General features: G+C 49.9%; 1 protein-coding gene and 1 long non-coding RNA gene across 2 annotated transcripts in view; one reads left to right on the top strand and one right to left on the bottom strand.

Annotated features, from left to right (window-relative positions):
• SRPK1 (SRSF protein kinase 1) overlaps nucleotides 1-10,437 on the bottom strand; it is a 71,487-nt gene extending 61,050 nt beyond the window's left edge. Inside the window, 2 exon segments of the mRNA XM_070074152.1 lie at nucleotides 9,837-10,314; nucleotides 10,317-10,437. Of these exon segments, the coding sequence (XP_069930253.1) occupies nucleotides 9,837-10,314; nucleotides 10,317-10,422 (584 nt within the window). The 5' untranslated portion in view covers nucleotides 10,423-10,437.
• LOC127493203 (uncharacterized) lies at nucleotides 9,153-23,511 on the top strand. The gene is made up of 2 exons (XR_007923288.2): nucleotides 9,153-9,517; nucleotides 23,279-23,511. It is a non-coding gene; the product is annotated as an uncharacterized lncRNA (long non-coding RNA).
• The last annotated feature ends 232 nt before the right edge of the window (nucleotides 23,512-23,743 follow it).

The following is a 23,743-nucleotide window of genomic DNA, read 5'->3' as shown; positions in this document are numbered from 1 at the left end:
AATGTATAGCAGGGACGGGGAGAGGGGTGTGCAGGGAGGGCGCTTCTCCTCTGGTGCTGTGAGGGGTGGGAGAGTTGATACAGAGGGACTGAGGAGGGTCTTCCTCCCTCTCCAGCATCAGCCATACCCTTCTTACTTCTTCACCCCTGTCCATCTTGACTGTAAGTCCAGCTCACTTTTGCCTTCAACATGTAAACAAAGGAAAAATTCCATGGCTGTCGGCCCCCAACAAGCACCTTCCTGCTCCCTGGACTGGAAGAGAAGAGGCTGGGGGTAGGGTGGGTGAGGCCAGAGTGAACATTTCTATAGCTATAACCCCCAAACCTCAGGTCTTCCTTTTCCGTTGGTTCACCCCACAATGGCCGCTGTGGCCAGCGCACCGCGCTGATCCGAAGCCAGGAGCTTCTCTTGGTCTCCCATATGGGTGCAAGGCCCAAGCACTTGGGCCATCCTCCACTGCACTCCCGGGCCACAGCAGACAGCTGGACAGGAAGAGGAGCAACCAGGATAGAATCCGGCACTCTGACCGGGACTAGAACCTGGTGTGCCAGTGCCGCAAGCGGAGGATTAGCCTAGTGAACCGTGGCACTGGCCGCACTCTGTTTCTTACGCACTGAGTTTCTTTGTCCAAATGGCTCCAGCAACTGCACTCTAGTGGGGGGGCCTCTTCCTCCTTCCCCTCAGCCACTTCTCACCCCCTCCCCACACATAGTATTCATCCCCACCTCCCCTACCAATGGCAAAAGGAAACCCTACTCCTGGGGCCAGCCAGTATGCCCATATCTCACCTAGTCTGAAACCCTACCTTTTAAGGAGGGACAGAAACAAAGCAGCCCCTTCCCCTCTAATTGTGGTGGCTCAGGCCCTCCGTGGCCTTGACCTGAGTTGGGCAGGAGCAGAGGTAAGGAATCTTTGAGGACCAAGCCTAGTGGCCTGGGAAGAGGGAGGTGGAGAGGAAAGGCTCTGATGTGGGGACTCCCTCTTCCCGATCCAACCCCTAGAGAAGCGACCAAATGCAAAGACTGGAGGAAGCCAGGGTGGGAAGACCTGCTTTTTGAATTACCTGAAGGTACTGACTCTGAGGCAGCTGTTGCCCACTTAGGTGTGAGGGGGACACTATCACTGCATTTGGGAGGGCAGAGGGTGGCAGTGACAAAGGATCTGCTGTGGCTGTCAATCACCCCTGCTAGGCCCTTTCCCTGGGGAACCCAGAAGCTTGACTTTGCCCCCAGGAAGTTAGGGAGAGCCTTCCCTCCCATCCCCATCCCTCACTCTGGGAACCCTCTCCAACTGTACTAAAGTAGCTATTGCGCCAGTCTTACCCCATGTTGGGGGGGGGGGGTCCCCCTCTGCTTCCAGTCTCCCCTTGTCCCATCTCTGCACCCATCCCAGGCAATCTCCTTGTATTCTTGGATAACTCAGCTTTGTATGTGTGTTTTAAGGGGTGAGGAGGGTTCCGGCTGGAGTGGGTTTGGCAGGGGTTCGGGAAATGTTAGAGGAAAGACAGAGGATGAAGTCTCCTGCCCTTTTCCCCAGCTCCAAGCTCCAGAAGCCTGGTGGGGAGGTGCCTACTCTCACTGCCCTATGTCTTGCAGATGTGGGGGGATGGGAAGGGGAGTGCTTGGCAGAGCAGCCCCCAGGGTGGCTCTCTCAAAGCAATAGTTTCCCTGCATGGAGGATGGCAAGAAAGGGGAGAGGGCTGGGGGGCGGGGGGACTGGGGAGGGAGGGGGCCATGTACAGCTGTGAACATTCAGGGGCATTCTCTGTCTGGCACCCGCTGTGGCATCTATGTGTGTGTGAACCTCTGCTTCCCCACACCCTGCATGACCTGTGATGCTGCAGACACCACCGTCCTGTGTGCACGTGTGTGCTGGAGGCACAGAGGGGCACGCTCATGTCCTACTGCACCCTCCACCTGTGACCCATGTACTCGGTTGTAGGAAGTGAAGAGAACTGAGCACAAGTCACTGGGTTCTGGTTGAATCTTTCTAAGCAATGTTGTTCCACTCCTGCCCTTATCCCTGCCCCGGATCCACCTGTGGTGCTAGTGCTGGGGTCGGGGTGTTGAATGCTGGTGGGCAGCAATAAAGGGCAGATCTGCCCAGATGCTTGCAGCCCCAGGGTGCTGAGAACAGCAGGAACAAGTGGGGACCCTGGTGCATTTGCCCTTCCCCTCCCCCTCCTCCGTGGGCTAAAGCACAATGCTCTCCAGCAGCCTGATGTACCCTGCACCCTCCAGGCCCCTACTCATGTCCTCCCCTAACTTGCTTAGAACCCTCCCACCACAACCTGGTGATTTTGGTGCAAGCACAACTGTTGTAGTATTACAATCAATACATTAAGGAATAATGGTATGCTGTCATTTTGAAATCTTAAAAAAAAAAAAAAAGATGGACTGCAATGCTCAACAGCCACTAACATTCAACAAAAAGAGAAGACCAGACAGCAGAAGCCTCCTGATGGAAGAACATACCACCACCTATGAAGTAGTGTAGCAAAAACAAATTTTCATAGAAAAGAACCACAAAGAACCAGACTAAAAGACTAGAGAGACTTTTCAAACAATGGCAATATAAGGACGTTATAGATCCTAACTGAAACAAAATTAGCAGGGAAATTGGAAGACTGGATATTTGATACTAAGAATTTTAAAAAAATTAAGGTGTGATTATAGTACATCGTGGTTTTGAAAATTAATACTGCATGTCTTATGATGCCTGGGATTTGCTTCAAAAAAGGGTGAAGAGAAATGGAAGATCAAAAAACATTGGCCATAGTTGAACTGTTGAAGCTGAAAGATGAAAACAGTTTATTTTGCTGTTTTCTCTATTTTCTGTATACTTGATTTTTCCATAACAACCTTACTAAAAGACAATAATGCTGTCAATTCCACACATCACTGGAATTCCTGCACCTCACTGATTCATATATGAATATCTCTGGCAATTTTACATCTCTGAAATTTAGACACATCTTAGTCAATGGTATCCCAGTTTAACTGACAGTATTTTTTTCTGGGTCTCCACACAGGTGCAGGGGCCCAAAGATTCGGGCCATCTTCTACTGCTTTCCCAGGCCATAGCAGAGAGCTGGATTCGAAGAGTCTCGAACTGGTGCCCATATGGGATGCTGGCACTGCAGGCAGCAGCTTTACCCGCTATGCCACAGTGCCGGCCCCTGCTCCTTTTCTGATCCAGCTCTCTGCTGTGACCTGCGAAAGTAGTGGAAGATTGACCAAATCCTTGGGCCCCTGCACCCGCACAGGAGACCTGGAAGAAGTTCCTGGCTCCAGATCGGCCCAGCTCCAGCCATTGAGGCCATTTGGGGAGTGAACCAGTGAATGGAAGTCCCCCCCGCCCCCGCCTCTTTGTAACTCCACCTTTCAAATAAAAATATTCTTTAAAAACCTGATAGATTCTTAATTTCAATCAGAAATTATAAGATTATAAGCATAGCTAGATACTTGTTAACCATTTTTTTGCACAGTGAGAGTTCTTTTTTTATTAAATATTTATTTATTTTTATTTATTTGAAAGGCAGAGTTGGGCTGGTGCTGTGGCACAGTGGGTAAAACCGCTGCCTGCAGTGCTGGAATCTTATAGGGCTCCCAGTTCGAGTCCCAGCTGCTCCCTTTCGATCCAGCTCTCTGCTATGGCCTGGGAAAGCAGTAGAAGATGGCCCAAGTGCTCAGGCCCCTGCACCCGTGTGGGAAACCCAGAAGCAGCTCCTAGCTCCTGGCTTTGGATCAACTCAGCTCTGGCCATTGAGGTCATTTGGGAAATGAACCAGCAGACAGAAGACCCCTCTCTCTCTCTCTCTCTCTCTCTGCCTTTCAAATAATAAATAAATGAAGGAAGAGAGGGAGGGAGGGAGGGAGGCAGAGTAACAGAGATCTTCCATCTGCTTGTTCATTCCCCAAATGACCGCAACTGCCGGGGCTGAGCCAGGAGCACGGAGCTCCTTCCAGATCTCCCACATGGGTACAGGAGCCCAAAAGTTGGGCTGTCCTCCACTGCTTTCCTAGGCACATTAGCAGAGAGGTGGTTTGGAAGTGGATCAGCTGTGTGTCAAACCAGCGCCCATATGGGATGATGCCGTCAAAGGTAGAGGCCTTACCTGCTGGGTCCAAAAAAAACAAAAAAAAAACAAAAACAACCTCTCCCAGACACTAGTGTTATGGCACAGTGGGTAAACCTGCCACTGCTGGGGTTATAATTCCAGATCACAGTCTGGGTCTGAGTTAGTCCCAAGCACTCGGATATGGGATTGGGACATCCCAAGAAGTGTTTAAACTGCTGTGCCAAACACTACCTTGATAAAAGAAATCTGAAAGGTCAACAACAAACTGAGAAATACAAATGTTAATTCCCCACAGGGACATGTTCTTAATAAAGAGCTCTTAAGCTTTTTTTTAAAAAAAGGATTATTGTCCAATATAAAAAAATGGGTCAGTGGCCGGCACTGTGGCACAGTAGGTTAAGCCTCCACCTGTAGTGCTGGCATCCCACATGGCGCCGGGTTCTGTCCCGATTGTTCCTCTTCCAGTCCAGCTCTCTGCTGTGGCCCGGGAAGACAGTGGAGTATGGCCCAAGTGCTTGGGCCCTGCACCCCATGGGAGACCAGGAGGAAGCGCCTGGCTCCTGGCTTTGGATAGGCACACGCCAACCATAACAGCCATTTGGGGGATGAACCAACGGAGGGAAGACCTTTCTCTCGGTCTCTCTCTCTCTCACTGTCTAACTCTACCTGTCAAAAAAAAAAATTAAGTTTAAAAACAAGAGGCCTTATATTACGAGACTTGGAAAGATTTGTCAATATTAGGGAGTTCTGGTCTCTCTATGTAGAGAATGAGGAACACTCCCACTCCCACTGCTCTGCCTGGAACAGTCCTCCTCCAAGTCTTTGTTCAACTGTCACCTTCTCAGTGTGGTCTCCATTAACCCCATTTAAAACTGCAATCCTATCCCCACTTCTCAACTGCTCTCATTGTCTTCTATGTCCCCACTCTATCTACTAATAAATTATGTAACTTACTTACCCTACTAAGGCTGTTCTTTAGTCTGTCTCCCCTCCCACTAAAATAAACTCCCAAGGGGGCAGACCCCCTCCCCCTCCCTTCATTGCAGTATCCAGGGACAGAAAATAGTGCTTGGGACATGGTAAGTGTTCAAAAAATATTTGTTTAATGAATAAGGGTTAAATTAGTTAAATCTTTCTAGAGTAAACTAACAATATGAATTAAAATCCTTAAAATGAAAATACCAGGAGCATAATGTCTCAGAACTTACCCTAAAAGAAATAATCACTGATGTGAGCAATGACCCCTTCAAGATCATCCACCTCAGCTGTGAAGTGCAATGCTGTAGAAACTATTCACGATACCCCTCACTGGGCAAAGTACACCCAGCGATCCCTTTCTTTGTCTTAAACACTATACATATATGGTTACTAATAAGAAATAACATAAGTCATTATGGATTCACTTAAGGTAAAACTAGATGAGGTTACTCCCTGTATCTGTGTATTTCTAAGACTTAGTGAAAAGGATAGTTTTTAAAAAAAATATGTAAGGCTGCACTGTAACAACTACTACAGAACCAATTTTCAAGGCACACAAGTGAAAAAAGCAAACGGTATCATTTAATTTTTAAAAATTATTTCAAGTTTAGTGGCCCTATTTCCAGCAAGAGAGATGTGTTGGGAATTTTAAAGAAAGCTTCCTTCTAAAGTTTCAAAATAACAATTTTCATTTTTTGGAAATTAAGAAAACCACCAACTGCCCTGACTCCACAAATTAGTGAATGCTAGAATGGACAAAAAATTTCACCAGCTCAATTAAACAATTTGACTACCTAATTTACCCTAAACCCATAAAATTGCTTAACTGCAAACAAAGTGAAAATTCTTGTCCAAACTAACTCCTTAACCTAAGAAAATTATAACACATGAAATCCATTCTGGAATTACACTGCATAGAAACAATTTCAAAAGCAGTCTAAATTGCTAAGTTAAAAAAGAAAAAAAAAAAAAACGATGAATAAAGGCACAGGCTATTGGTATACATACTGAAAACTGAAGGCCTAGAGGGAGGTAGAACAGGTGCTCCTTCTGAAAGTAAGACAATGGGTGAAAGACTATCCAAACACCCAGGCGTTCCAATGCCCCTTATTCAGAAGCCTCTACCTTACTTGTCCTCAGATACACCAACAGGCACTGTCACCTGGAGACACCACAGCCAATAACCAAGGCTTTAGGATTTGTCAGACTTGTCTTGGAGTCCTAGTTAATGCTAGTAAATAAAAGCATATGTCTGAAAAGGTGAAATGGAAAATGATTTTCAGGCAATTGAAATTACCCAAAGTCAAATCTTTTTATTTTTAAAAGATTTATTTATTTGAAAGTCAGAATTACACAGAGAGAGAAGGAGAGGTGGGGAGGTGAGGGGGGGAAGGGAGGGAAAGAGAGGGAGGGAGAGAGAGAGAAGTCTTCCATCTGCTGGTTCACTCTCCAATTGACTGCAATGGCCAGAGCTGGGCTGATCTGAAGCCAGAAGCCAGGAGTTTCTTCCGGGTCTCCCACGCGGGTGCAGGGGCCCAAGGACTTGGGCCATCTTCCTCTACTTTCCCAGGCCTTAGCTGAGAACTGGATCAGAAGTGGAGCAGCTGGGACTCAAACCACTGCAGGCAGCAGCTTTACCCGCTACACTACAGTGCCAGGTCCCCAAAGTCAAATCTTTTAGGACATGGGGCCGTGGTTGTGGAGCCCTGCACATGGGCTCTGGTTCGGGTCCCGGCTGCTCCACTTCCAATCCAGCTCCCTGCCAATAGTCTAGGAAAAACAGCAGTGGATGGCCTGAGTATTTAGGTCCCTGACACCCAAGTGGGAGACCTGGATGAAGCTCCCAGCTCCTGGCTTCGCCCTGGCACAGCCCCAGCTGTTGTGGCCACTTGGGGGAGTGAATCGGTAGATAAAAGGCCTCTGTCTCCCCTTCTCTTTCAAATAAGTAAAAAATCATTAAACACACACACCCACCCACAAACTTTCAGGACAGAGAAAGAACCCAAAGGAAACATACCCTAAAGAGCACAGCACTGGAAAGCAGGAGCCCTGGATTCCAGCTGGGCTCTGCTGCAACCAGCTCCAGGACCCTGGACACAGTATTTCATATATGTGGGTTCTAGTTCTAAGACCTACAGAATGAGGGGACTGAAAGTCCTTTCCACCTATGCCACACCATGACTAAATTACAAGGAATGCTACTTCGTGTTACATACTTCCAAAATTTCCTAAAATTTTTCATTTAAATTCTTGTGTTTTGGACCATTAGGTATAACAATATATACTGCTGTTTCCTTAATCAATTTGTCCAGCTGTCAGAGTACTAAAAAGTAGCAAAATCAGAATTCAAAACCAGACAGTCTCACTCCCAAAGACCACACTACTGCATGCTTCCTCCTCAGGCCTTCTTCCTGACTATTCTCCCTGTAAGCAGCAGCTTGCCTTCTCAAAATAACTGGATGCCAGCAGGAAGGCAGGCAGGAGCTAGGGAAGGGTCAAGTTACCTGAACCAGGTGGGGCTTGAACTTCTGACTCAGTACTCTAACCAACTTAATTAATTAGATATTTCAGCTAAAGAGGCTGGAGAAACAAGAAAAGAAAAAGATATGGAAAATTACAAAGAAACATGAGTTAACTGAAGGCAGAAACAAACACAAGCCCCTCCGCAATCACAGTAAACGGGGCAGTTTATTCATACACATCTTCAGGAGCCGAGAGTTGTGCAAGATGAACACCCAGTAAAGTGACTGGCAGATTCTCTGTAATCCGTCCTTGGGATTTTTCAATGACTTAATTAAGAACACAAATAACTCTGGGTTACCTGGAGTAGTGAATGGAAGAGTAACAGATAATGCAAAGTGCATCTGACTTTAGAAAATTAACGAATACCTAAAGTATATGATCATCTCTATACAGTTATCCACCAAATTACAGCTTGATTCAGGCTAATGAAATTTTCAAGAGACCAGGGCCTGTGGTGTAAGAGATCAGCACTTCTAAAAAATGCATTGAATAGGCCGGCGCCGCGGCTCACTAGGCTAATCCTCCGCCTAGCGGCGCCGGCACACCAGGTTCTAGTCCCGGTCGGGGCGCCGGATTCTGTCCCGGTTGCCCCTCTTCCAGGCCAGCCCTCTGCTGTGGCCAGGGAGTGCAGTGGAGGATGGCCCAGGTGCTTGAGCCCTGCACCCCATGGGAGACCAGGAAAAGCACCTGGCTCCTGGCTCCTGCGATCGGATCAGCGCGGCGCGGCGGCCATTGGAGGGTGAACCAACGGCAAAGGAAGACCTTTCTCTCTGTCTCTTTCTCTCACTGTCCACTCTGCCTGTCAAAAAAAAAAAACCAAACAAACAAACAAAAAAATGCATTGAATAACAGAATCACTATCTCTTTTCATGAGTAGAATATGCAACGTAACACATTCTTATCAGTTCTGCAAGAAATAACTAAGAAACAAAAAAGTACATTTAAATTCCAACTGCGTACTACAACCAGGTTAGCTTCTTGCTTTTTCCATTAATCCAACCAATCAATGGATAATCAAGCGATAAACACACATACACACACACACACACAAGCTCACACATGCCTTGGTAACCAAGCACTTACAAAATAAAAAATTTCATAAGACAGAGAATAGAAAATGGAGCAAGAGGTGAGGTCACATACCACTTTAGTTCTATTTAAACAAAAGTTTTTATGTGCTCTCCCCAAACATCAGGTAGCCTCCAAAAACAACACACACACCCCGTGCTGTCTGGCACTGTCACGAGTGGGGTGACCTAGGGAAGACCTTTGAAATGTGGTGTATCAGCCCTGAGAGAATTAGACTTTACAACAAAAGAGCAAATAAATAGAAAAGGGTGTCGAGGTCAATGTATCTAAAAATAGCAACTAAGACAGGTAATTCATTAAAAAATACAAATTGCCCTAAGAGTTGCTTTCCAAGACCCTGTACAATTAAGCCTTAGGACAAGATGTTAGGTTCTTAAGGCTAAGCCTCACTTGCTAAAAATCCCTCTGCGCTGGCGGAGCCGCCACTAGGCTGTGACCAACTTTTGTGTCTGCCACAATAGCGCTAAACCGCTGCTATGCATCCCGCTGACAAAACTGGACATGTGGCGCTTAATATCCCAACCCAGAAGCGCCGACGCTGGCTGAAGCAGCAGCCGATAACCCAGAGGGGACACGGCGATCACCGCGGCGGTGCCCCGTCCAGGAGGTTTAGAGAAACAGACACAGACAGACACACACACACCGGACGTGTGCACCGCGCTCCGTCCGCCCGCCCGCCCGCCCGCACGCCGCAGGGGAGGCATGCGCCTTGCAGGCTCAGGAAGTTGACTAACTCCGGGGAAAGCTCCGTGCCCGCCTCTGGAAGAGGCAGCATGTGGCTGGCAGAAGCAAAAGTAAACACGCCAAAAGCCACTCGGGAATCTCCTGCAGGCCTACCGGAAGCAGGTAAGGACGCGCAGAGCAGGGTTCACAGACAGACAATCATCTACCGGCTCCACGGGCTCCCAGACGACGGGAGCTCGCGCCCGCTCCGAGGAGTCGGGTCCTCCTCCAACAGCCCTTTCCGGCAGGCCTGGGGCTGCTAAGATCCAGGCCCCGGCCTGCGGCTGCAGACGCACCCTTGCACATGGTTCCAGGAGAGCGACCCCCCAGGCCGCCCCGAGGGCCACGCGTCTGCGACCGCAGGGGGTTCGAACCCGGCGCACGGTCAGGACACGGACCCGGAGGAAATCCAGAGAGCGGGATGTCGGGGTACAAGACTCACTTCCTTTGGGCTTTGTCCTTCTTGGCCTTGGTCCTTTTCTTTCGGGCCTGGAGCGCAAGCACTGCAGGAGAGAGGGATGGATGAAGGGCGAATGTGGAGGACAGGAGGCGGCCAAGGTGAGGGTGGAGACCCAGCAGGGGCGCCAGGCCCGGCGGCGGGGCCTGCCGGAGGGGCGGCCGCGGGGCGGGCGCCGCAGCTTTGGCTAAGCGGCCGGCCGGGGAGCCGGCGGCCCACGGAGGGCAGAGCAGCGCCAAGGCGGGATGCGCCGGAGGGGGCTCGGGCCGGGTCGGGGGTCTGCTTCGCCCGCCCTGGGCCGAGCCCTGGAGCGGCCCCAGGGCGCGAGCCGGCCTGGCAGAGAACAAGGGGCAGTGACGGCCGGCGCCGGAGGACGCCGCGGCTGAGGGGCGCGGACCCGCAGCCCACAGGCGGGGGGTGAGGGGCGGCGCCACCTCAGTGGAGGGGCGCCGCACGCCGGGGACCGGACGGCGGCAGTTAGGCGAAACCCCCGGCGCTGACCCGGGCCTCGCCCCGGCAGCCGTTGCCCCTCGTGGCGGAGGCCGCTCCACCGCTCACCTTTCCGCTCCATGGCGAGACCGGTAACCGCCAGGCGCCTGCGCACTTGAGTGGCGGCGACTCCGGCTCCCGCCGCGGCCCAAAACGGAGCCCGCGCACGCCCCGCCCTAGGCCCCGCCCCGCCCCCGCCCCACAGGGCCGCGCGCCTGCGCGTTGGGCGCGGAGCCTACCACCTCCGCCGGGGAGGGGGGCGGTGCGGAGCGCAGGGTCCGGGCGAGGAAGGAACGCCGGGAGGGGACGCCCGGGGGCTGTCGGGGCCGCGAGCGCGGCGGGAAGCCCTCTGTGGTGTTTGCCAGACGGCAGCCGCTTAGCCCAAGTAGAGCGGGCCTTGAGGGCTCCCTGCGTGCTGAGTCAGAGCTCCGCAGTCAGCTGGGATCTGCCTCACTTTCCTGGTCTTTAAAATGGGCTAGTGAGGCATGTCCCAGTTCTTTCCCTCAGCTATTTTGAGGACTAGTTGAGATACTATTTAAGGAAAACAGGAGGGGAAAATTACATGTGAGAGAGAAAAAGAAGGCAGGAACCCGGCACCCTGTGGTCACTAAAAGCAGGAACTGCAGCCAAGGATTTTTTTTTAAGCTCTTATTTGAGAGGTAGATCTGGCAGAGCCCACAACCAGCTCAGAGCCATCGACTCAATCCAGGTGTCCCTTGTGGGTGGCAGTTAGATTGATCTCTCACTCTGCCTTTCAAATTAATAAATAAAACTTAAAAAAAAAAAAAAAACCAGCCACATAAGCCTCATCTGCTGCTTCTCCTCTCAGGATCGGCATTAGCAGGAAGTTGGAGTCAGGACCACCACCTAGCATCTAACCCCGCTGCTCCCTGTGGGGCGCAGACATTTTAACTGCTGGGCCAATGCCTGCCCTAAAAATAAGAGCTTTAAAAGTCAATTTTCTCTTAAATTTTCAAGTTTAAATGAAAACTATAAAGGAAGGAAGAAGTGAAAGGGAGAAATATGTTCAATGTTTCCTCATTGTATATCATTTTATCTTTTCAGTACATGAAAATGTTGACTTACAGAATGTTTAATACTTTAAAAATCTTTTATTTATTTGAAAGGCAGTGTTTGAGAACAAGAGAGATCCTCCATTTGCTGGTTCACTCCCCAAATGGCTGCAACCGCTGGGGCTGGGCCAGGCTGAAGCCAGGAGCCAGGAGTGGCAGGAACCCAAGCCCCTGGGCCATTGTCCCCTGCTTTCCCAGGCCCATTAGCAGGGAGCTGGATCAGAAGTGGAGCAGCCAGCGCTCCAACCACCGCTCAAATGGGATGCAGGCACTGCAGGCAGTAGCTTAACCTGCTGCACCATAAGGCCAGCCCCTGTTTTGTACTTTTCTTTATTTTTATTTTTTTGACAGGCAGAGCAGAGTGGGACAGTGAGAGAGAGAGGGAGTCAGAGAGAAAGGTCTTTTTGCCGTTGGTTCCCCTCCAATGGCCGGCGGCGCACCGCACTGATTCGAAGGTAGTCCAGGTGCTTCTCCTGGTCTCCCATGGGGTGCAGGGCCCAGGCACTTGGGCCATCCTCCACTGCACTCCCTGGCCACAGCAGAGAGCTGGCCTGGAAGAGGGGCAACCGGGACAGAATCTGGCGCCCCGACCGGGACTAGAACCTGGTGTGTGTGCCGGCGCCGCAAGGAGGAGGATTAGCCTGTTGAGCTGCGGTGCCGGCCTGTTTTGTACTTTTCTAAGTGCATTATTTTTTATTTATTTATTTATTATTTTTTTTTGACAGAGTGGACAGTGAGAGAGAGAGAGAGAGAGAGAGAGAAAGGTCTTACTTTACCGTTGGTTCACCCTCCAATGGCCGCCGCGGCTGGTGTGCTGCGGCCAGTGCACCACGCTGATCCGAAGCCAGGAACCAGGTGCTTCTCCTGGTCTCCCATGCGGGTGCAGGGCCCAAGGACTTGGGCCATCCTCCACTGCATTCCCGGGCCACAGCAGAGAGCTGGCCTGGAAGAGGGGCAACAGGGACAGAATCCGGCGCCCCGACCGGGACTAGAACCCGGTGTGCCGGCACCGCAAGGCGGAGGATTAGCCTAGTAAGCCGCAGCGCCAGCCATAATGCGTTATCTCAACTGGTGTTGATAACAACTTAAAATGGAGGTAGTTATTACCTCCATTACACAAAGAAACTGAACCCTGGGGGGAATATATACTCAGAATCTTTGTATCCCACTCCCGTGATGCCATCATCAAACCTTATTATAAAAGCAGGGTCAGCAAATTTTTTCCTTGAAGGGGCATGTGGTCAACACTTAGACTTAGTGGAACATGTAGTACCTTTCTCAGCCGCTCAGCACTCATTGGAACGTAAAAGCAGTCATAGAAAATGTAGGCTGTCTGTGTCACTATGAAGATTTATGTACACTGAAACTTGAACTTCATGTAATTCTTCTTTGGATCTTTTTTCAGCTATTTCACCATTCCAACCATTGCTTCATTTGCCAGTCCGCATTGTAAAGTACTGCAGCTGGACAGGGTGGCTGCTCCGAAGACCACGCCTCTAAAACAGTGGGGAACCCCTTTTTCTGCCAAGGGCCATTAGGATATTTATAACATCTTTCATGGGCCATACAAAATTATCAGCTGAAAAAAATTAGCCTGCTATAGGTTTATTGAATTTCCAGTCCCGCCTGCAGTTGCCTCGGCAGGGCCTGACCAGATGATTTCGAGGGCTTTTTAAGGCCAGTGGGCCAGATGTTCTCCACGGCTGCTCGTAAAGAGGTGGGGCTCCATCAGGGAGGACAGACAAGTCAACTGGACATCAGTCAACTGGAAAAGGAAGCCAGGAGTGCATAGGACAGACAAGTCAAGCATGGGGGCTTGGCGGGACTCGCGGAGCAAAGCCGTTTAAGTCCAGCCAGGGAGGAGGCAGCTTTTGATCTGGGTCTTGGGAAATGTGTGAGATTTCCAGAGGTGGGGAAGGAGACGGCAGGCATTCCTGAACCGAGAAGATGGAGCGCGAAGGTGCAGCCGTGGAAACGTGTGGGTGGGGGCTGGGGCTGGGGCTGGGAATGATTGAAGGGGTGAAGTGGGAGGGGAGGCTGGAAAGGTTGGTTTGCTGCATTTGAAATTTCAGTAATTAATATCTATGGCGTGGAACCTGAATGTTAGCATTTCTGGGCACATTGTGAAAGAACCCAGTGCCTGTTGGCCAAGGACGAATGTGGCCCAGTTCCTTCCCTACTCCGTAGCTGAGAGTTGGGGCAGACGGGGAAGCCCTGGAGTCAGGATCATGCTGGCTCAAGACAACTGCCTGTGTTTTAGAACAGACAGGAGTCAGCGGGCAACTAGGAAAAGGAACCCCAGAACGGGCGCGTCGTGCCCACCCGGAAGTAGACTCTGAGAGTAATGACCCTGTCAGGGTTTTCCTGAGTGTCCAGCACCCAGTAGGCACTCAAGTCTTTGTCTAATAAAAGAATAAGTGATAGACATTTTGTGAGGAATGTCAGGATGAGAGAGAAAACTCCAAGAGAGCGCCCATGCTAAAATCCAAGAGCCATTACAGAGCCACCGGAGAGCAGGTGTGTTCACCTTGGCACGAAGCAGCCCTGCCTACCCTGACTCTGGGTGGCTGTTGCTTTTGAACCAGCTGTCTAATAACTCATATGCGAATTTTTCCGGAGACAAGGTTAACTTCATTGGCCTGAGTTCCAAAAATTGACCGTTTCTCTTTGTTTTTTAACCTGTTTTTCTCCATCCTCCCATCGTACTCAGCTTTCCGCTTTTTGTCTGCGATCTCTATAATTTTTCACAAGAGTAAATTTGTTTCTTTCCTTTATTCTAAAGCCATCCCTTCTTTGGTGAACCTTCTTCTAATGTAAGTTAAAAATCACTTTTACAAAGCAGGTGTTGTGGTGCAGCTGGTTAAGTCACAGCTTGGGATGCTGTCATCCGTATTGAAGTGCCAGTTTGAATCCTGCCCACTCCATTTCCAATCTGGCTTCCTGGTAAAGCTCAAGCACTTAGCCCTGTCACCCGTGTGGGAGACCCGTATGTAGCTTCCAGGCTCCTGGACTTAGCCTGGCCCAGCCCCGGCTTTTGAGGGCATTTGGGGTGTGAACCAGTAGATTAAAGACCTCTCTCTCTCTCTCTCTCTCTCTCTCTCTCAAATAACTTAACTATTTTTTTAAAAGAATTATTTATTTGAGAGGCAGAGTTTCACAGAGAGAAGGAGAGGCAGAAAGAGAGAAGTCCTCCATCTGCTGGCTCACTCCCCAATTGGCCACAATGGCCGGAGCTGTGCCGATCCAAAGCCAGGAGCCAGGAGCTTCCTCTGGGTCTCCCACGTGGGTGCAGGGGCCCAAGGACCTGCACCATCTTCTACTGCTTTCCCAGGCCATAGCTGAGAGCTGGATCGGAAGTGGAGCAGCCAGATCTCGAACCGGTGCCCATATGGGATGCAGCTGTGGCTTTACCTACTATGCCACAGTGCCGGCCCCATAACTAAACTCTTTAAAAAAAAAAAAAAGATTTATTTGATTTATCTGAAAGGCAGAGTTACAGAGAGAGAGAGAGAGAGGGAGAGACAGAGAGAGAGCTCTTCCATCCATCAGTTGATTACCCAGTTGGCCACAATAGCCAGGGCTGGGCCAAGCCAGGGCCAGGAGCCAGGAATTCTACTTCGGTCTCCTACGTGGGTGCAGGGGCCCAAGCACTTAGGCTGTCTTTTGCTGCTTTCCCAGGTGCATTAGCAGGGAGCTGGATGAGAAGTGGACAAGCCGGAACTTGAATCTGTGCCCATATGGGATGCCGGCATTAAAGGCAGTGGCTTAACCTGTTGAGCCCCAATGAATAGAACTTTAAAAATCACTTGTTTAAAAAATACTGAATTTAGGCCGGCGCCGCGGCTCACTAGGCTAATCCTCCACCTTGCGGCGCCGGCACACCGGATTCTGTCCCGGTTGCCCCTCTTCCAGGCCAGCTCTCTGCTGTGGCCCGGGAGTGCAGTGGAGGATGGCCCAAGTGTTTGGGCCCTGCACCCCATGGGAGACCAGGAGAAGCACCTGGCTCCTGCCTTCGGATCAGCGCGGTGCGCCGGCCGTGGCGGCCATTGGAGGGTGAACCAACGGCAAAGGAAGACCTTTCTCTCTGTCTCTCTCTCTCACTGTCCACTCTGCCTGTCAAAAAAAAAAAAAAAAAAATACTGAATTTATTTATTTGAAAGGCAGAAAAATGGCTACAATGGCCAGGGCTGGGTCAGATGAAGACCAGAAGCTTCAACTAGGTCTCCCATTTGGGTGCAGAGGCCCAAGGACTTGGGCATCTTCCACTGCTTTCCCCAGGCACATTAACAGGGAACTAGTTTGGAAGTGGAGCAGCTGGCACTCAAACTGGCACCCATACAGGATGCCAGCATTGCAGGCAGAGGCTTAACCCATTACACTAGAATGCCAACCCCTAAAAAAAAAAATCACCTTTTCTACCTAATTCACAGAATTTGCCTAATCAGACTTCCATAAATCATTCTTAAAATTAATAGACTCGGGGGGTGGGGGGCTGGCACCATGGCTCATTTGGTTAATCCTCTGCCTGCGGCACCAGCATCCCATATGGTGCCGGGTTCTAGTCCTGGTTGCTCCTCTTCCAGTCCAGCTTCTGCTGTGGCCCAGGAGGACGGTGGAGGATGGCCCAAGTGCTTGGGCCCTGCACCCACATGGGAGACCAGGAGGAAGCACCTGGCTCCTGGCTTTGGATCAGCGCAGCACGCTGGCCGTAGCAGCCATTTGGGGGGTGAACCAGCGGAAGGAAGACCTTTCTCTCTGTCTCTCTCTCTCACTGTCTAACTCTGCCTGTCAAATTAAAAAAAAAAAAATTAATAGGCTAGGGCCAGTGTTGGATGCCAGTTCAAGTCCCAGCTGCTCTACTTCCAATCCAACTCCCTGCTAATGTACCTAGGAAAGCATGGAGAGATGGCCCAAGTGCTTGGGCCCCTACACCCACGTGGGAGACCCAGAAGAAGCTCTTGGCTTCTGGCTTCAGATCGGCCCAGCTCCAACCATTTTGGTCATTTCAGGAGTGAACCAGTGGATGGAAGATCTCTCTATGTCTCTCCCTCACTCTCTGTAACTCTTTCCAGTAAATGAATAAATCTTAAAAAAAAAAATAATAGCTCTTAGCTCTTCTTCAGTGTTCATCCATCACACACACACACACACACACACACACACATCAGTTTCTTTTTTGCGTGTCCTTGTAAAACTGGAATTATTAAGAGCCCGAATTGTCATATTTTTCACTGCTCATGGGTAATGTCAGTATTTAATTTCTGCAAAAAAGCCCATTCCTCTTTGAGCTAACTTGCATTTTGAGAATGTACTAGGGGCCAGTGCTGTGGTGTAGTGGGTAAAGCCAGCATCCCGTATGGGAGCTGGTTTGAGTCCCAGCTGCTCCACTTCCGATCCAGCTCTCTGCTATGGCCTGAGAAAGCAGTAGAAGATGGCCCAAGTCCTTAGGCCCCTGCACCTGCATGGGAGACATAGAAGAAGCTCCTGGCTCCTGGCTCCTGGCTCCTGGCTCCTGGCTCCTGGCTTTGGATCAGCACAGCTCTGGCTGTTGCAGGTATCTGGGGAGTGAACCAGCAGATGGAAGATACCTCTCTCTCTCTCTCTCTCTCTCTCTCTGCCTGTTTATAAGTCTGCTTTCAAATAAATAAACACATATTAAAAAATAAAATAAATCCAGCATTCCCTGCTTTGTCACAAACTACTGCACTTAAAGTTTTTGATTTGAATTAAATCTAAATTCGTCCCCTTGCGACTTCCCTTCTGTCCTACGAGATGAGATGAAAAACAAGAGAAAGTGAAAATATGTCAGGTGGTCTTGCCTCTGTGAGGGTTTTGTGATGGGTGCTGGGAAAATAGAATTACATGCTAGGCCTGGGTGCTGGGAAACACAGGGCACATTCAAAAGGATAAATGACGTGAATTCTCTGAAGGGATGGAGGTGTGGATAGGGCTGAGTGAAACCCACGAGAGATGGGGAGGCATTTGTGGAGGGGGGAGCGTGTACCACTCCCAGGCCTGATGGGATGCGGGGAGAGGTGTTCCCAGACCCCGAGAGCCCGGGTGAATGTGCTAGGGCTGCCATAACAGTGCAGGACAAGCCGGACGGCTCACATGGCCGCTGTTGGTTTCTAAAATCCAGGCTGGTTCTGAGAGCTGAGGAGAGCCTGCCCCAGGCGTCTGCCTTGCCTGACTGGTGGCCGTCTTCTCCCCAAGTCTCTTCCTGAGTCAGCCTGGGTAAGGGCTCATCCTAATAACCTCTGTGAAGACCTTATCTCCAACGAAGGGCCCTTCTGAGATACTGCTGTGACGACTCCCATGGGCCTTTGCGGGGGAGGGGCACAGTACAACCCATAACAGAGCTTCCACCCCACAGTAGCTGTGCTCTCGGGTAAGCTTAGGGACAGGGAGAGAGAGAGGGAAGGGAAATAAATGCCCAACTTCTTCTTCCTCTCCCTCTGAGGCTGCAGTGCCGCCCACTGACAAGCCCAGTGGAAGCTAGCAGGTGACGGTGTCTAGGGGGTGCCGGTCTCAGGAGCCTGGCAGAGGAGGGCGGGGGTGGGTCTGCAGGGCCAGCTGGAGAAATCCGGCGCAGCCTGTCTGGGCAGTGGCGACACCCAAGGCAGCTGGCACCTCCCAAGCAGGAAAGGCCTGGAGAGGCTGGAGAAGTAGAGCTGCTGGAGGCAACCTCCCGTCCGGCTGTGTTCGAGACGAGTTCAGCTTCACGGGGAAACTGCTGGGGTGAAGGGTTAGGGGAGTAGGCGGAGGACAGAGTAAAGGCCTTGGCGTGGTGGGGCAGGGATAGAGGCAGTGGCAAGGAAGCACCTCTCCAACAATGAGGACGTTACGGGGACTGGTGACTCCTGGGGCAGGTGGGGCCCTCGCTCTGCTCCCTGGATGTGCACAGGGGAGGGAGCAACGTGTCGCCAGCGGCCCTGAACTGATCATGCCCAACTCGTCTGTTTGCTTGGGAGTGTTGCTGGCCAGAGCAGCTTGATGGGGTGAGGACTGGCCTCCCCCACAAGCTTCTGCCACCTTTGTGAAACATTCATTGGTAGGCAGGTGCAAAACAGCTGCTCTGACCAGCTCTGGAAATTCTTTGAATGTTTTTTAAAAATGAGAGAGAGCGCCAGCACCGCGGCTCACTAGGCTAATCCTCCACCTTGCGGCGCCGGCACACCGGGTTCTAGTCCCGGTCGGGGCGTCGGATTCTGTCCCGGTTGCCCCTCTTCCAGGCCAGCTCTCTGCTGTGGCCTGGGAGTGCAGTGGAGGATGGTCCAAGTACTTGGGCCCTGCACCTGCATGGGAGACCAGGAGAAGCACCTGGCTCTTGCCATCGGATCAGCGCGGTGCGCCAGCCGTGGCGGCCATTGTAGGGTGAACCAACGGCAAAAGGAAGACCTTTCTCTCTGTCTCTCTGTCTCTCTCTCACTGTCCACTCTGCCTGTCAAAAAAAAAAAAAAACAAACAAACAAAAAAAAACACAGAGAGCGAGCAAGTACTCCCATCTGCTGGTGTACTCCACAGTTGCCCACAACGGCCATGGCCAGTCCTGGAGCTGGAGTCGGCTCTCTCTGCTCTCTTTCTGGCCACAGCACAAATGAAAGGTTTCCTCAAGGCAGGGACAGCGACACGCAGAGCCAGGTGGCCACACATGGGGTCTCCCTGTGCCTTGTTAATGCTGCCCCATGCCTGACTCGGGCATGGGTATGATCACAAACAGGTTTTCTTTCATTGCTGAGAAGAATTGCTTGTTAATTTGTGTAATGGAGCTTAGAAAACAGCTTCATTGGCAAAATGTGTGGTATTTTATTATTCTGAACTAGTAAATTGTTACTTTCTGGTAGGACTATTTGCTAACCTTTCCCAGTATGGGGATTTCTCATGAGAACAAAAGCTACACCTAGGTGTAACTTTAAGTAACTGGCACTTAAAACTGGCATCTTATCTTTGTTAAAAGTCTGAACATGCCCAAGTATTTTTTAAACATTTTTAAAAGGATTTATTTATTTATTTGAAAGTCAGAGTTACACAGAGCTAGAAGGAGAGGCAGAGAGAGAGAGAGAGAGAGAGAGAGAGAGAGAGAGGTCTTCCATCAGCTGGTTCACTCCCCAGTTGGCCACAATGGCCAGAGCTGTGCTGATCAGAAGCCAGGAGCCAGGGGCTCCCTCCAGGTCTCCCATGTGGGTACAGGGGCCCAAGCACTTAGGTCATCCTCTGCTGCTTTCCCAGGCACATTAGCAGAGTGCTGGGGCTCAAACTGGAGCCCATACAGAATGCTGGTTCTGCATGCAGTGGCTTTACCCACTATGCCATGGTGCTCGCCCTACCTGAGTATTTTTTAAAAATTTATGCAAGAGGGGCTGGTGCTGTGGCGCAGTGGGTTAAAGCCCTGGCCTGAAGCGCCGGCATCCCATATGGGCACTGGTTTTAGTTTCAGCTGCTCCTCTTCCTATCCAGCTCTCTGCTGTGGCCTGAGAAAGCAGAGAGGAAGACCTCTCTCTCTGTCTCTACCTCTCTCTGTAACTCTGTCTTTCAAATAAATAAAATAAATATTTTTAAAAAATTATGCAAGAGGCAAAGAGAAACAGAGTTCCTAATGCTGATTCATTTCTGAAATGCCCACAACAGCTGATGCTGGGCCTGGGGCCAGAGCCAGAATCAGGGAACTCAATCCAGGTCTCCTATGGGGATGGCAGGAACCCAATTACCTGAGCCATTACGGCTGCCTCCTAGGATTGCAGGAAGCTGGAATCAGGAGCAGGGAATCCAACCGAGGCACTCTGTTATGGGACCCGGGTCTCTTAACCACTAGGTCAAACTGCCTGCCTCCAACCATTTACCCCCATTGTTTTTTTAAGAAGTATTTTTTTTCTTTAAAATGCTAACCTAGGTGTCAGGGCTGTGGTGTAGCGGGTGAAGCTGCCGCCTGCGGTGCCAGCATCCCATATGGGCACAGGTTCGAGTCCTGGCTGTTCCACTTCTGATCTAGCTCTCTGTTCTGGCCTGGGGAAAGCAGTAGAAGATGACCCAAGTCCTTGGGCCCCTGCACCCACGTGGGAGACCCAGAGGAAGCTCTTGGCTCCTGGCTTCGTATTGGCACAGCTCTGGCCATTGCAGCCAATTGGGGAGTAAATCAGCAGATGAAAGACCTCTCTCTCTCTCTCTCTGCCTCTCCTCTCTCTATGTAACTTTCTCTCTTTCAAATAAATAAATGAATCTTAAAAAAAAATAAATAAAATGCTAACTTAAAAAAAAATAGGTTGGGCCAGTGCTGTGATGTAGCAGATAAAGCTGCATATCCCATATGGGTGACGGTCTCAGCTGCTTCACTTCCAATCCAGCTCCCTGATAATGCGTCTGGAAAAGCAGTGGAAGACGGCCCAAGTGGGAGACCCCAAGGAAGCTCCTGGCTCCTGGCTTCGGCCTGGCCCTGCCCTGGTTATTGCGGCCATTTGGAGAGTAAACCAGCAGATGGAAGACCTCTCTCTCTTTCTAAAAAAAAAAAAAAAAGAAAGAAAGAAAGAGAGAAAGAAAAAAGAAAAGAAAAAAATAGGGGGCTGGCATTGTGGTGCAGCAGGTTAACCTGCCATTTTGGGAACCAGTTTGTGCCCTAGCTTCTGATCCAGCTCCCTACTAATGTATCTGGGAACAGCAGAGGATGGCTCAACTACTTGGGCCCCTGTCACCCACGTGGGAGACCATATTGGAGTTCCAGGCTCCTGGCTTCGGCCTGGCCCCGCCCGACCTGTTGTGGCCATTTAGGGAGTGAACTAGCAGATGGAAGATCTCTGTCCCTCCCTCTTTCTTTATCACTCTGCCTTTCAAATAAATAAATAAATAAAAATAAGTAAATAAAAGGTAGAACCGGTCTGGGAGTCCATACTAGTGGAATGCTTAAGAAAGCTTTACAGCGCGTCCCCGCTGCCTGAGTTGCCAACACAGGGACACCCTGGATTTGGGTCCAAGAGGCCATGCAGGCACTAATGATAAAATAATGGGCTGAGGAGCAGGAGTCTTTTTTTTTCTTTGATGGGCAGAGTGGACAGTGAGAGAGAGAGACAGAGAGAAAGGTCTTCCTTTTTGCCATTGGTTCACCCTCCAATGGCCGCCGTGGCTGGTGCGCTGTGGCCGGTGCATCACGCTGATCCGAAGCCAGGAGCCAGGTGCTTATCCTGGTCTCCCATGGGGTGCAGGGTCCAAGGACTTGGGCCATCCTCCACTGCACTCCCTGGCCACAGCAGAGAGCTGGCCTGGAAGAGAGGCAACCAGAACAGAATCCTGCGCCCCGACCGGGACTAGAACCCGGTGTGCTGGCGCCGCAAGGCAGAGGATTAGCCTAGTGAGCCGTGGTGCCGGCCAGAGCAGGAGTCTTTCCCATTTTCTGAGCCGTGTGTAAAAGTCCCAGGCTCCCATATGACCCTTAAGGGAGGAGCATCCATAATGCCTGGGATTTCAGTTCTCCCGGCTGCCAGGCTCCCGGGCAGAGTGAAGTCCATTTAGGAAATGCAGAGAAATGGACAGCATGGCTCACACCTTTGCTGATTTCTACCTGCTGTGCAATGTTGAATCAGCTTTCTTTTCTGCCACCCAATACTTTCTACCATGCTCACCCTCTTGACAAACATGTACAGGCCACACACTGGGCTAAGGGCTGGGAGGAGCAGAGAAGGAACAAACCAGAGGCCTTGCTCTGTGGGCCTTAATAGCTAACTCTTATGTAATAATTACTGTTTACTAGACACTGCTGTCTATCAACTCTCAAACTATCAGATTAGCTATTACTATTATTTTTTTAAATTAAAGAACATTTTTATGTCTTAATTTTCATTTTATTTGAAAGGCAGAGATACAGAGAGATTCATGAAGATTAGGAACACAGGAATGTGAAAGGCAAGGGGGTGGTAGTGGGAGACGGATTGCTCCACGGAGGTTTGTTGGACCTCTTTGTGCAGGCACTGCCTTTGGTGCTGGGTATAGCAGGGACAGAGCATCTAAGGAACTTGAACTTTCAAATAGTTTGCTCCCATACCTGCTAAAAGGATTTCTGAAAACTACCCCCATGCACAACACTCAGCAGACCAGAAACAGAAGGGAACTTCCTTAACCTGATAAAGGGCACGTATGAAACACCCACAGCTCTCATATTTAGTGATGAAAGACTTCATGCTTTTGCTTCCTCCCAAGATCAGGAACAAGATAAGGTAGTCCACTCTGGCCACGCCTATCCAGGATTGTACTCGAGGTTCTAGACAGGGCCACTAGGCAAGAAAACGAAATAGAAGGCATAGAGACTGGACTGGAATTTGAAATTTGAAAAAAAAAGTTTTTGTTTTTTATGCTCTTTTTAAATTTTTTTTTCCATTTTTAAAGTAAGAACTTGAAATTTTAAAAATAAAACTGTTACATGACAATTTTGAATGCCATCCAGTGGAATTTAAATACTACAGCAATTTGATATCTACCATCATTCATGTATGTGGGTTATTGAAAAACAAAAGCAACTCTTTTAAGAAATTTAACGTAACTCCCTGTTGTCTGTGAACTTGTATTCCATCTTACCCTCACAGAATTTTATCCTCAGTAATATAAATTTATGCTAGAAACCTTTTTATTGATCATCTTGTCATACTTTTTTGCCACATAAATGTGCACTTACGTGGATGTTTAATTTGTAAAAACATTGCCTGGGAGCATAGTCCTCTAAAAAATTCCTTACCTATTATTACAAGTATTACTGCGTGATTAATCAAAGTAACATATATAGCTGGGGCCAGCGCTGTGGCGTGGCAGGTAAAGCTACTGCCTGCACTGCTGGCATCCCATATGGGTGTTGATTCGAGTCCTGGCTGCTCCACTTCGTTCCAGCTCTCTGCTATGGCCTGGGAAAGCAGCAGAAGATGGCCCAAGTCCTTGGACCCCTGCACCTGAATGGGAGACCCGGAGGAAGCTCCTGGCTCCTGACTTCTGATTGGCGCAGCTCCGGCCGTTGCGGCCAATTGGGGAGTGAACCAGAGGATGGAAGACCTCTCTCTCTCTCTCTCTCTCTCTGCCTCTCTGTAACTCTGACTTTCAAATAAATCAATAAAAAAAATTGAAAACTTGTTCACATAAAATAAGCAAAGGGGAATGGAAGGACCTCTAGGTCCTTTGGAACTCCTTCCAAATAATGTGCCAAAGATTCCATTGTAATAATTATCAAACTTATTTTAATGACCCATCAGTTGACAACTCCAGGAAGGCCTTTTCTGTTGAAAACAAATAATTGGAAACTACCTGACTTGCAAAAACGTGCATTCGTCAGTCATTAAACTTACTCACTTTGCTCTTTCC

Source organism: Oryctolagus cuniculus, chromosome 5 (assembly GCF_964237555.1).
Source record: "Oryctolagus cuniculus chromosome 5, mOryCun1.1, whole genome shotgun sequence".
NCBI classification, from domain to species: domain Eukaryota; kingdom Metazoa; phylum Chordata; class Mammalia; order Lagomorpha; family Leporidae; genus Oryctolagus; species Oryctolagus cuniculus.
Note: the sequence above shows the minus strand (reverse complement) of the source record. Positions and strands in the feature narration are given on the sequence as shown.